Source organism: Myotis nattereri (assembly GCF_964212035.1).
Source record: "Myotis nattereri genome assembly, chromosome: 7".
Taxonomy (NCBI): domain Eukaryota; kingdom Metazoa; phylum Chordata; class Mammalia; order Chiroptera; family Vespertilionidae; genus Myotis; species Myotis nattereri.
The window spans coordinates 55,782,290-55,796,975 of record NC_138082.1 but is presented as its reverse complement, the minus strand read 5'-3'; the positions used below and the strand labels follow the sequence as shown (position 1 = coordinate 55,796,975).

The 14,686-nt window shown below is 37.5% G+C and overlaps 1 protein-coding gene across 1 annotated transcript in view; it reads right to left on the bottom strand.

Annotated features, from left to right (window-relative positions):
• BAZ2B (bromodomain adjacent to zinc finger domain 2B) overlaps positions 1 to 14,686 on the bottom strand; it is a 330,950-nt gene that overhangs the window by 86,329 nt on the left and 229,935 nt on the right. Inside the window, exons 12-13 of the mRNA XM_081095898.1 lie at positions 4,068 to 4,271; positions 3,199 to 3,594 (exon numbers count right to left, since the gene is read on the bottom strand). Coding sequence (XP_080952024.1) covers positions 3,199 to 3,594; positions 4,068 to 4,271 — 600 coding nt within the window. The remainder of the gene's footprint in view (positions 1 to 3,198; positions 3,595 to 4,067; positions 4,272 to 14,686) is intronic.

Sequence of the window (14,686 nt, the reverse complement as noted above, 5' to 3'; positions counted from 1 at the left end):
TTGGACCTGGGCTCTTAAAAATCAAGACAGCAAAGATTTGTGGTGGGCATTTTACAGGGATAAATGCAGATGGAATGCCATACAAAATGACTTATGGAGATATTTTAAAGCACCAGTACTAATTAGCAGCACACAATTCCTACATAAACTTCTTTAGCTTATTAACATCTTCACTGTATTAATTTAGAAAATTAAATTATTAACTCTTTGTAAACAAAGACTATCACATAATATCTGCACCCAAGGCATTGCCCCATAATTAGTCAATATTTAATTAGTGAATAAAATATGGAAAATTACAGCAAATAATTGCACTTGCCTTTTGAAAATAATTTTATAGCAAAATTTAATATTAATATACTTTAACATACTTAATTTTAGTTAATACTTATATGATACTAGAGGGCCAGTGCATGAAATCTTTCACAGGTAGGGTCCCTAGCAGATGCCGGCTGCCAGCTGGGGCCTCCCTTCCCCCAGCTGCCTGCCACTGCCGCCGGCTGGGGCCTCCCTTTCCACGGTTGGCCAGCCGACGCCACCCCTTGGTCGAACTCCTGGTCAAACTCCAGGTCAAGGGGACAATTTGCATATTAGACTTTTAATATATAGGATAACTATGCATACCACAGTATATTGTATAAGTATATGTATAATGTATTTAAACTTCATATTTACATATACTGATTTAAATTTTCAGCAGAAAAACTTGTATTTTCATTTCCTAGAGCACAATTATGTCACATAGTCATTTTGTGCTTTTTTACAGGTAGTAAATTTTCCCTCTAAATATATAGGATCAAAACAGTCATAAAAACAAAAACTTTCCCTTTATTTTTATATTTTGTATTTTAATTTTCTGAAATTGATCCTCTCCTGTTCTGAAGAATCTCTTCCCATATATTGACTCTGAAGGTTTTAAAAAATAACCAAAGATATCCATTTTTATATCCAAGAATAATATCAGTTACTCTTTCACAGAAAACATGCTCTCATTTTTTATTTGAGGGGTGGAACATAAAAAGTAGGGGAGAAAATTGAAACCTATATAGTAGCAAATGTCTTTCTGCTTAAGATATCCACTTTGATGATAGGAGTATAGGAAGAGATAGGTATGAAGAAGCTCTCATCTATCTCCAAGCTCTTGCTCACAGGACTCAACCAGAGTCTCTGAAGACTACAAAAAAACCCTCTAGGCAAAACTGATCAAGAAAATTGATTCCTGGTCTATATATCCAATTAATGTATATTGATTTGAATTAAATGTCTACAGTGAAACAATTGAGACTATCATAGGACATAAAACAAAATTATTTATATTAGATTGCATGTAAAGAAAAAGAGTTGGTATAAGGGAAGTATTTATAAAATGCCCTAAATACTAGGTACCAAGAACAAGTAGATGAAGTCATTTAGAATTGAGTCTAATGTGAATATCCATTCACATAAAATACTTCCCATTAACCACCATTATTTCAAAAACAATAAATTATTTGATCTTAATCATGTGCTTTGAAATCAGAATGATCTTTGTTTAAGACATTTCTGCTCTTAAATTGTTATGTGATGTTGACAAGTGGCTTAATCTCTCTGAGCCTTAATATCTTTATCTCACACGGTTTTGTAAGGATTACATGAGATCATATGTGTCGAAAGCCTAGCTTGGCTACATCTATTAAGCAAATACTTAATAAGTACTTTTATAATAGGCAATCATATAAAGTTCTTTAAATAAGAAACTCTTTGAAAAACATTAAGAAACCTTTCATAATGCAAATACTTCTTGATATTATTTGGTAAATTTATTTATCTTAAAGTGGAATATACATTAATGAGAATTAAAATAGCCTCCAAAATGTAATTTTTAATTTGCTTAATTTACTCATGGAAAGTCAATAATGTGATGAGAAAAATAATATGTTGTTATGATTGAATGGTGCATTATAAATTATCACGTGCATAGTATTATGATACCATTGTCATTCCCTTTAATCAATGGTTCTCAAATCTGGCAATTTGAATCACCTGGGAAATATTTTGGACATGTAATACCTTAATCTCAAGACAAGAGAACCGGATTTAATTGTTCTGGGTGGTATTTCCTTTTTAAAGCTTCCTAGGTGATTCTAATGTACACCTGAGAATTACTTGTTTACATTCTCAAAGCTGCCTGATTTGTTCAAGTCATTTATGTTTGACCCTGTTCTTGATGTAAAACAAGAGTCAATGGACTAGAACATTGTGACTTTTTAAAGAAAGGCAGAATATCATAGTGGTTAAGAAATAACTCTAGTGCCATACTCCTAGGTTTGAATTCTAACTCCATCACTAACTAGCAGTGTGATTTTGGGAGAGATAAAGTTCTATGTGTCTCAATTTGATCATCTTTTACTGGTCATAACAACATCAGCAGCACTAACAGATATTAGTATTCAATGAATAAGTGCAAGTTCAGCACTGAAAACAATGGCTGGCAAACAGTACATGCTCTGTGATTGCTAGCTAATATTTAGCATGTGTAATGATAATTTTTATAATCAAACCAGTGTTTAAACAAAATAGTATTTTTCTCCCACTCTGAGCTCATTCTAAAATGTAAAGTATTGATCATTTAATTACTAGAATTTTACTGAACATATGCATGTAGACATATCGTAAATAAAATCAAAGGAAGAAAATCAAGTTGAAAAAATTTCTCTGATGAGTGGTTCTGGTGTTTGGATAAAAAGAATTACTCAAAATATTTTGTATTTGATATAATTCACTAAGAATGGCAAAGGAAAATGAGTCTTTATAAAGAATTTTAACACTTAAAATTGCTAAATTATAGAATTATAAAGGTAAATGACTCAAGAATTCATTTCTTTAAAAATATATTGATATTAGAAGAAAAGGACATTATATTTTAAACAAACGTGATCATGAAGTATATCTTATTCAAGCATATTTCTCTCCTTAATGTTAAATCATTAACCCAGGGGGAAAATGATTTGATTGTGTTGCCAAAAATATATTAAGCAGATGTACATACAAATATAAAATCAGAGAAATTTAGTTTGCTGATGTGCATATTTGATTCCTGGTGACTAGAAAAAGTATAAAAATAAGAGAAGAATTTAATTTAAAACCTGCATATTATAAGGTTATATAAAAGCTCTTTTCCTAATAATAAAATCATTCTATAAGTAATTTTTAACTCACCCGTTTAGATCGTAATTCACTGGTCAAAAGACTAGATTCTTCAGAGGTATTTTTATTCCCTGCTTTAAGTACATCAGGAGAAGGAACTATGAGTTTCATATAAGTTTCCTTTTTGGCTTGATTTACCAAAGATAGAGGTTTCACATTGGACACCAATCCCGTAGACTGTATTACACTTGTGTGTTTGGTCACAGATTCCTCCTTTGCCTGAGAGCTTTGGAAAATAAATGGAAGCTGCTGTGACAAAACCTGAGGCTGCTTCTGCTGGGATTGGAATGATGAGTGGGTCTGGGATTCAGACACAAGAGGTAATGGCTGGTGTATTCTTTTTTCCTGGGCTTTTTCAGTTGCTTTCTGTCCATCCGCTTTTGGGTCTGAAATACCATGTAATAGCACCTGTAAATTAAAGTTAAAAGGCAGAGCTTAACATTTATTAAAAGAAAGAACACCAAGCAGGGAAAAAGGAACTTTAAAAACTGTTCCTGTGACCTGTGATAGATATCTACAGCACAGGAGAAATACAGTTAATGTCTCTTTAAAATATTTCCCCATCTCCTATTCTGTCTTTTGCAAAACTAAGAATTTGCCCTGGCTGGTATCTCAGTTGGTTAGAGTATCGTCCCGATACACCAAGGTTGCACAATCCCCAGTCAGGGCACATATAAGAAATCAACCAATGAATGCTAAGTGAAACAATAAATCAATGTTTCTCTCTGTGTGTGTTTCTCTCTCTTCTCTCTGTCCCTCCTTTCTCTCTTGCTAAAATCAATTTTTTATAAAAGTAAGAACTAAAGGCAATGAATCAGGATAAATAAGTTAATCCCTAAATATAAATACTGTGTAGATGAGGCCAAGGGAACTATTTATACCTGGTTGTTATTTTTATGTTGTGCTTCACTCTCTGAATCAGAATCATCATCTTCAGTTTCTTCAATACTTTGATCTTCTTCTTCTTCATCTTCCTCTAGATCATCTGAATCACTACTACTAATGCCTTCACTTGAGGTGTCTGATGATGTGCCTGAATCACTATCACTGTTGCTAGAACTTTCCATAGCTTTCTTCCTTGGTTTCTGGATAAAAACAAGATTTTTAGAAAAATTAAAGTTTCAGTAAGAAGTAAGCTCTTTTAATTTTCAAATGATATTTTCAATCTCAAAATGTCACTTTAGGAAATAAGGAAAACTCACATGTTGTAAGGGTAATTATTCAACAAACTAATCAAATTAACTTATGTGACAGGAATTCTCCAATAAAATATACAAGCTCTGACATGTACAGGGTATGGGAAATCTCAATATAGTATATTATAAAATACAAGAATAATTTACAAAATAATAATTCCAATTATAAGGTTTATATACATGGAAGTTCTATAATTAGCTTTAGTCTTCTTTCTTTATGCAGATAGTGAGTTAGTAGCCAAATGCTTACATATAATATGCCAAATACACCTTTCTAGATGTTGGGCTACAATGATGCTTAAGATAAGAGTAACTGTCTTTGATAAATTTAAATTAAAATTTAAAATTAAAATTCTAGTGGTAATGGTGGTGGTGGTAGGCAGATGATTAATATAAAAGCAAATAATTCCATACAGTAATAAGTACTATAGAGAAGATAAGACAGGTAGCAAAGGACTTACAAGCTGCTTTAATTAAGGTCAAAATTTTAATTTTTCATATTTCACATAAAAAAGAAAAATATGATAAAGAAAGATTAATTTCTGGAACATTAAGATTCTATAGGAAAAAGGAAATCTAAAGTTGGGAGAAAGGAACATTAGGTCATAGAAAAGGAAAGTTTGGGGTTTAGAGACTAGACAATAGTAGTGGATAAAAAGAGGAAAAATCATAATATAAATTACAACTAAATAACTATATAACTTTGGAAAAGTTAAAATTCTGCCAACAGGAAGACTGAAAGGAGAAATACTGAAATGACAGAGCAATAAGATTGAGTACAATCCAAAATTACTCAGGAATATTTCAATAGTGTTTGCTGATAAAGAACAAAATATAGAAAAGGTAATCAACCAATTACAAAAGCTATGGCCTTACAAATATGAAAGCTATGGTCTTAATAGAAATAGGGTCTTTCATGACTACTGGGCCTGGTGAAAGAAAGATAATCATATATCTCTTTACCAGGAAGTCTAATTTAAGCCATAGTTACAGATTGTAAATCTATACTCTTCCTTCGTGCCTTTTGAAATTTGATTCAAATCTAGTAAAATACATAGAAGTGAGGAGGTTCACTCCTGCTGTTTTATTTCGCTTTCAATGGTACTGTAACTGCTCCAAACTAGCAACTGCAATGCTTCCCCCAGAGACACACCTTCAATAAGCCAACTAACAGTTACCACCATTCCCTGAGCTATCTTCTCTCACACTAAAGGAGAAAGTGATGAGGAACCAAAGTAGAGACAAAAGGGAAACAATAGTAATATTAAGCCTGCCATTTGTTGGAGAAACACTTCATTGCAAACAAACTGTTGTGTGTTTCTAAGCACCTATAGTAAGACTATGAAAATCATAAGGAATCTAAATTGAAGTTATCACTTTTGGTTTCAGTAAAGGCTAGATACGAAAGGAAAGAAATAAGGGAGCTATAGTGATCTAGCAGGAAGAAATAAACTCCTATTCCATGCCCAAGTCATCTGTGTGGTTTTTTTATTTAAAGACTAGAGGCCCAATGCACGAAATTTGTGCAAGAGTAGGCCTTCCTTCCCCTGGCTGCCAGCACTGGCTTCCCTCTGGCACCCAGGACCTGGGCTTCCCTCCAGCCGTCAGCAGGCACCTGGGACCCAGGCTTACCTCGCAGCCCTGGATTCATGCGGAAGGTCATCAGGAAGGTCGTTTGGCTGCCCGGTCTAATTAGCATATTGCGCTTTTATTATTATAGATGGCATGAGAAATGGGGCCTACACTTCTCAAGAGTGAAGTCTAGAGATGCAGACCCTAAATCTTTATGGTGTGATGTTCACTGGCAAAGTTTGCTGCAACCCACAGATTCCTAGATCCCAATTCCAAACAGCACACAGGGATTTGCATTAACATGCCCATAATGTGATTCTGATGCAGGTGGTTTTGCATAGCATACTCTGACCATGTGCAAAGAGTCTATGTTTTTTTTTATAAGGTAACCAATTTAGACCCTACTTAAAAAACAACAAAGGAGATATGAGCTGCAAGTCCAGATATTAGAAAAATGAGTGTCAATATCACCAATTTCATCTCCTTAATTGCTATTAGTGTGTGTGTGTGTAGTTAGTTCTTTTTCATTCACACATAATTAGGTAGTATGTGTGTTATGCCATTTAAACATTTAAAAAATGAGTCTTCTTAGGTTCATCAAAAAATGATCAAAGAAGAGCTTATTAACCCCCCCAAGAACCCACCCCCCATTCAATCTGGAAAAGGATTTCAGAACCCTCTCCTTGAACTTTCGTTTCACTATATACTTATTTCTTCCAATAAAATCTAGCACATATTCAAGGCTCTTATGTACTGGGAATGCTTTAGTCTCTGGGGATAGAGGGGTGTGACAAAGAGACAGCAACTCTGCCCTAGTGGGATCTGGTGGCAGAGAATCAACAAACAATATAAATAAGGGGTTTTAGAGATAAATACCATGACTAAAAAACAGGATAACTGGATAGATAGTGTATTTTGGGGGTGGGGTGGGGTAAAGATTTAGATACAGATAGAACCTTTCTGAGCTGAGACCTAAATGGAGAACAAGTGAAGAATGCTTCAATATGGGAAGCAGCAAAGGTAACAAGTTTAATTTGTTCACAGAATGGGGAAGCCAACTAGACTAGCTATGGCACACACAGGGAACCAGGGACATAGGAGATATGGCAGGATAGACTGGCAGGGATCTTACCTCACAGGGTCTTGTAGGCCATGACAGGGATTAATTCTAAGTGGGATAAGAAACTATTAGAGGGAGTGATAACATATGACGTTGTAAAATCATCAAACCATTTATGTTTTGGCTGCTGTGTATGGCAGCAGGAGCGGAACTTATTCAAACTTGAATTATTATTATTAGTTTTTTTGCCAACAGGCTGTGTGTATATTTTAGTTTGTGACTTAATTTGTTTAATTTAAAATATCTTTATTCTAAATAAACATGCAGACTACATGAGGGACTTGGACTTAAGGATATTAAGTGAGCAGTATAAAATGATGTAAACGTAGAACCCAGGAAAGATTATCAAAATTAACTGAAGAATATCTTTTCAAACTACATAAGAAGAGGGCTAGGGAAGAAATTTTTTTAAAGCTTCTTAAAATTGAAAATTACTGGGTAAAACTATAGGATCTTCTTCTTTAGCGACAATGCCCTTCATGTCCATTTTACTTCAACAACCTACTACTACAATTCATGCCAGACCACGTATGATCCAAAGGTGCCCTTCTTCTGAAATCTTAAGTTCTAGTTTCCCTCATTTGATAACCCATGTCTTTCTAGTGTTATTTCTATGTAGATGTCTATGAACACCACTATGCTATCTCAGAATCGATCCCTTTTTATCATTAGAGAGGTGCCTCTGTAAGTTTTTAGTTACTGGAAACACCTTTTACTCTAACAACACTGATTTTGTTTAGGGATGTCAATGTAGACTCCTTATTAGAACTAAGGAAAGGATCTGTTTCATATCCATGCCTCCAAAGTCTTGTTCAATGCCTTGTACATTGTTAAGGTACTGAAGATTTTAGCACTATTTCTAAGAGGTAGGATAGTGTAAGTTTTAAAAATATGGACTTTCAACTTGTAGAAATATATGTAAAAATATATTCAGGGCACGATGTGTGGGATTTGTTTCAAAATGCTATGAGAATAAGGAATGGATGGTGTTTCAGTCACTGTCTGGCATTCAAAGAAGCTGGCGGCAGCACAGATAGACCCTGGGAGCTCACTCTATTGGGAATGCCCTTGAAAGAAATGATAAGGGAGGAGAGTAAAGAGCACTTGAAGAGCAACAGGTACAGAACTTCTGATCAAGAAGGTGGTGTAGGAAAAGTGGTACTCGAATTCTCCTACAACCACATCAAAATGACAACTGAACTAGAGAATGACAGTCACTCAGAATCTCCTGAAATCTAGCCAAACAAAAGTCCTACAACTAGGGATTTAAAGAAGAAATGACATCAAACTGCTAGGAAGGAACAGGCTGGTCCCACACCCATGTGTGGCCACCCTGGTGATACCCTCAGGAGGGGTATCTCGGCTGCAGAGGTCCCCACTGAGGAGCAAGGGGTCCCAGACCCACACCAGGCCCTCCACCCCAGGGTTCCAATGCCAGGAAGAGAAGTCCCCATAACTTCTGGTGTAAAAGTCAGCAGGAAGTATTGCTAAGTGAGATGGAGGGCTGCTGGAGCCCTAGGCAGTTCAGCTTAAAGGTCCTGCACACAAACTTACTCAGGCTCACTCCCTCTAAGTTCCAGCACTGAGGCAGCAGCGTTAAAGGCACCAGGGACATACGGGGAGGAACTCAATTATCTGGCATCAGGGAGAGAGCTGGAGGGTAGCTTTCTGCCAGACAGGAGTGCTGGCAGAGGCCATTTTTCCTTTGATGAGACCCCCCCCCCCCCTACACACACACACACACACACACACACAGAGACTTACAGGCAGACACCATATTTGAGATTCCATTAACCTGGCTGTCCCTCTTCGCCGCACCCTGCAATAACCTCAGACCATGCCCAACACAACTTTTGGTCCCACCCACGTTTTTCCAGTATCTGTTCCACAGGAATGGCCTGTCTTGGCTCATGCTTCAGACTTTCCTAAAATCTCTCAAATAAGCAGCGTCTGGCCTTAGCATGCCCTGTACCACTTGCTAAGTTGCCCCAGGCCCAGCACTAGTGACAGCATACTTGGTTCACAGATTGGCCTCTCTCGAGTGCATCAAAGCCTAGCACAAATAGCAGCCATTGACAGATCATTTTGTAACTTTTGCCATGTGGCCCCAGAATACAGGCAGAAGATGGCCTTGGCCTTCACCTCCTGAGAGGCCCCAAGAGTCAGGGTAGCTGATGGACAGCTTCAGACCATGTCAAAGCATCACCCAACCACCTCCACAACAGACTCAGCAGACACCAGGGCCCCAATGAAGTAAGTCCTGCTCTGTGGGGTGGGCCCAGGCATAGCTGATCCTCCACGGTGGAAGCAGCCAGTCTTTGCAGCCGATTAGTCTGGGCGTAAATCACTCTCACTGATGTGCCAACAGCAATCAAGACTCAACTACAACAGGAAGGTGTACACAACAGGAAGGCATACAATGGCCACACTGGGGGAGGGGTATGCACAAATGCACATGCACCTGGAGTACCCAGCTCAGATGAATGGAGAGGCTGTGTCACTGAATCCTACAGGACACCTGCCTCATTTAGGCCACTCTACCAGGCCCCTAGAGACTAATTACCTAATACATAGACACAAACACAAAGAGGCTGCCAAAATGAGGAGACAAAGAAACATGTCCCAAATGAAACAACAGAATAAAACTCTAGAAAAGAACTAAACAAAATGGAGACAAGCAATCTACTAGATGCACTACTTATAACACTGGTTATAAGGATGCTCAAAGAACTTAGCAGGAAAATAGATGCAATGGGAGAAAACTTCAACAGCATAAAAAAGGACATGGAAACCATACAAAGGAAATAGTCAGAAATGAAGCATACACTAACTGAAATGAAAAATAATTAACAGGGAATCAATAGTAGACTAGACAGATGAAGCTAAGAATCAAAAGAGTGATTTGGAATATAAAGAAGCAAAAAAACACCCAATCGTAACAGCAAAATGAAAAAAGAATACAAAACAATGAGGATAGTGTAAGGAACTTCTGAGAAACTTCAAGCATACCAACATCTCCATCTTGGGGGTGCCAGAAGAAGAATGGAGAGAGCAAGAAATTGAAAAACTATTTGAAAAAATAATGACAGAAAACTTCTTCAACCTGGTGAAGGAAACAGACATACAAGTCCAGGAAGCTCAGACATGCAAGTCCCAAACACTATGAATCCAAAAAGGCCCACACCAAGATATATAATTAAAATGCAAAAGGTTAAAAACAAACAACAAATTTTAAAAGAAGAAAAAAAGTTACCTACAAAGGAGCTCCCATAAGACTGTCAGCTGATTTCTCAACAGAAAATTTGCAGGACAGAAGGAAATGGAAAGAAATAATAAAAGCAATGAAAAGTAAAGACCTACAACCAAGATTACTACACTACCCAGAAAAACTATTATTTAGAATCAAAGTTAACAGCTTCCCAGACAAGAAAAAGCTAAAGGAGTTAATCACCATCAAACCAGTATTACATGAAATATTAAAGCAGTGGTTCTCAACCTTTCTAATGCCGCGACCCTTTAATACAGTTTCGCATGTTGTGGTGACCCCCAATCATAAAATTATTTTCGTTGCTACTTCATAACTGTAATTTTGCTACTGTTATGCATCATAATGTAAATATCTGATATGCAGGATATATTTTCATTATTACAAATTGAACATAATTAAAGCATAGTGATTAATCACAAAAACAATATGTAATTATATGTGTGTTTTCCGATGGTCTTAGGCGACCCCTGTGAAAGGGTCGTTTGACCCCCAAAGGGGTCGCGACCCACAGGTTGAGAACCGCTGTATTAAAGGGTCTTCTTCGAGAATAATTTTTAATATTAAAAATATAAACTATAAAATGGCAATAAATACATACCATCAACAATTAAATCTAAAACCCAAGTAAAGAAACAAACAGAACAGACTCATAGATACAGAGAACATTTTGATGGGAGAGGATTTGAAGGGATGGGTGAAAAAAGTGAAGGAATTAAGAAGTTCAAATTGGTTCTTAAAGGACAGTCATGGGGATGTAAAGTACAGCTTAGGGAATATAGTAAATGATATTCTAATAACTATGCATGGTGTCATATGAATAAGAAATTTATCAGGATAATCACTTAGTAAGTTATATAATTTCTAATCACTGGGGTGTAAACCCGAACCTACTATAATATTATCTGATAACCGTAATTAAAAAGTAAAACTTGAAAACATGTATTCGCAAAGTTATATGCACCCCTAGGTTCACTGCAGAATTATTCATGGAGGCAAGATAATGGGAACAACCAAAATGTCCTGCAATAGAAGACTGGATAGCCCTAACCGGTTTGGCTCAGCAGATAAAGCGTCGGTGGGGAGTGTGCAGGAGGCAGCTGATCGATGTTTCTCTCTCACCGATGTTTCTAACTCTCTATCCCTCTCCCTTCCTCTCTCTAAAAATCAATAATATATATATATATATATATATATATATATATATATATATATTTAAAAAAAAGAAGACTGGATAAAGAAGATGTGGTACATACACACAATGGAATACTACTCAGTCATAAGAAAGGATAAAATACTACAATTTGCAATAACATGGATGGACCTTGAGAATATTATGCTAAGTGAAATAATTCAGTCAGCAAAAGCTAAGAACCATATGACTTCACTCATATCTGAGATATAAAACTGAAACTTGTGAACACAAATAGCAGTGTGGTGGTTGCCAGAGAGGATGAGGTAGGGATGAAGGGGGTCCTAATATATGGTAACAAGAGAAAATCTGACTTTGTGTAGTGGGCACACAGTGCAATATACAGGTCTTGTAAGATAGAAACTCACGCCTGAAACTTGGATGGTCATATTAACCAATGTCACCCCAATAAATGTAATTTAAAATTTTTTTTAAATAAAAATATAAATGCAGGGAAACGAGAGGGGGAAAAAAATAATAGGTAGAGAGTGTGATCCTGAAACCTGTGTTCCTGGAAGGAAATAAGCAAGAGTCTTTTATCACTTTTGTTTCAGGGGTAACTGAATGTTTGTCTTGGAGCCCAAGTATAGTCCTATTGAGTTTTTGTGATTGGGTACCATGAGGCTTCTTGACTTTAGCAGACGACCTTCCCCAGACCCTCAAATGTCTTCTGGAAAGCATTTATCTTCTGTTGAAAAGGGAACTGAAATATCTAGGAGCTTGTACTGTCTTGAAGGGCAAGTAAAATTTGATAAAGTAGTTCCTTAGGATTAAAAATTAGAACCTAAGATGCATGTTTTTCGTATTTAAAGTTCAGATGAATGCTACTTGTAGTCAGTGGCTACCCATATCTTGTTCTTCTTGCTATGGTGTGCCAAAAGCTTCCCGGCCCCTTAATATTTCAGCTGAGATGGCAGAGAAAGTGATCTGTGCAGGATCACAAACTCTGGATGCTCTTTTCCCAGAAAATCAGTCCCTAAAAGTGGTTTTCATAAAATGTAGATGAGAAGACATTGCTCTATTGATTATCTGTTCCCAGAATGTTTGCAGTTGATGCTTGGGATTTAACTCAGAATAAACCAAGAGTTCTCAATCCAGAAGACATTACAAATGGGACCAAATTCACTGATAAGGGTGCACGTACCGACAATTCTGGACATAATGTGTTAGTTCATGTAGATGGAGTTATCTCAGCTTACTTGTTTGAATGAAAGAAACCAAGACTTAGTGGTGACCTTCATTTAATAAAGTTGAAATGTCACAGCATCCCTAGCATGATGTGGAAGAGGAAATCTAAAGGCTTATTTAGACTGACAAAAATATTGGAGTGGATTTACCACATTTGATCTGCACACCCACTACAATCCTCATAAGCTTTTAAAAAATATATATTTTATTGATTTTTTTTTTTAGAGAGGAAGGGAGAGGGATGGACAGACAGAAACAGTGATCAACTGCCTCCTGCACACTCCCTGCTGGGTATGTGCAGGCAACCAAGGTACATGCCGTTGACCAGAATTGAACCTGGGACCCTTGAGTCCGCAGGCCGATGCTCTAGCCACTGAGCCAAACCTGTTAGGGTCTCATGCTTTTATATAACAAATGAGGTCTAGTCAGGAGGCAGAACCACACTAGCAACTTGAACAGGGAAATTTTATCATAAAGAATTTGTAACAGAAGATGAACTACTAAGAGGGGGGAAAAGAATACTAGAATAGGCCCTGGCTGGGTAGCTCAGTTGGTTAGAGCATTGTCCTGATATTCTCAGGTTGGGGTTCGATCTCTGGTAAGGGCACATACAAGAAGCAACTAATCAATGCATAAACAAATGGAACAACAAATCAATGTTTCTCTCTCTAAAATCAATAAATAAAAATAAAAAAAGAATACTGGGATAGAAAATGAATGAAATTGCCACTTCCTGCAGAGCTATGGTGAACTACTCTAAGATAAACTTGGAAGAGGGCCTGTGTCCTCCAAGCCCTCGTTACCTAAGACTTAGCTTCAAACTCTGTTGGAGAGGATGTGGCTGTTGCCCATTGGATGGCAGAGGAGCTCACTGAGGTATCACAGGTGAAAGTGAATGCCAGAAAAAATTGCTGGGAACCCGCTAGCTGGGGCACCAGTAAAATGAGTTGGAGAGCCACCCAGTGGCATTCCCAGGCACTGAGGGAGCCAGACATGGGGGAGAGGGAGGGGGCGGGGGGGGGGGGGGGGCTCGGCCCTGATCGATTGCTCTGCAGGCGGGATGGTGGAGCAGGTGAGGGGGCAGCGCCAGGCCAAGGAGGGGTGCCAGGCAGGGCTGTGGGGCTGTGAGCGCGAGCTGGGGTGTGAGGCTGGGGGCATGAGCTGGGGCCCAATCTCCATAGGCCACCCCGAGGGCCCACCCTTGCATGAATTGGTGCACTAGGCCTCTAGTAACTAATAATAAAGTAGAACAATTATAATATGCAAATGTGCTCGCTCTCTCTCTCTCGCCAATCATTTTACATTTTTCAGTCCAAACCTATTCTTGAATCTGTGTAACCATCCCTTACTTGCACTATATGGCTTGGTGTCACTCATTTCAGGGGATCCCTTGCTGAAGTCTCTGTATAGGTTCGATATCTGGTACAACACACTGCTGTCAATTGGACCACATTTTCTGTTTAGGTCTTCCACTGAGTAATTTAATGTCTTTTCTATCTTAACTAAGCACTTATCACACGCTATGGCCATAACTTTTACAGTTAAAGTACAAGAGCAAAACTAGCACAAATTTCTTTGTCCTGCTTCACAATTTCACTAATAAAAAATTCATTTTACTGTATATCTTAGCAACCTCAGGATACTTTTTTTTTTCATTTCTAATGTCAAGACCGTTCACCTTTTCACTTAAAGAAAGCACTTTACAGCTTCTCTTTGGTATACCCAAATTGTCAGCATCAGTACTCTTGCACTTTGGGATCATTATAAAGTAACATAAAGATTACTTGAGCACAGGCACTACAATACCATAGCGGTCAATTTGATAACCGAGATGGACACCCAGTGACTAACAGGTAGGTAGCGTATACAGCCTGGATACACTGGGAAAGGCGTAATTCACATCCCAGGTGGGATGAAGTGAGATGGTGCGAGATTTCATCATACTACTCAGAACAGCACACAATTTA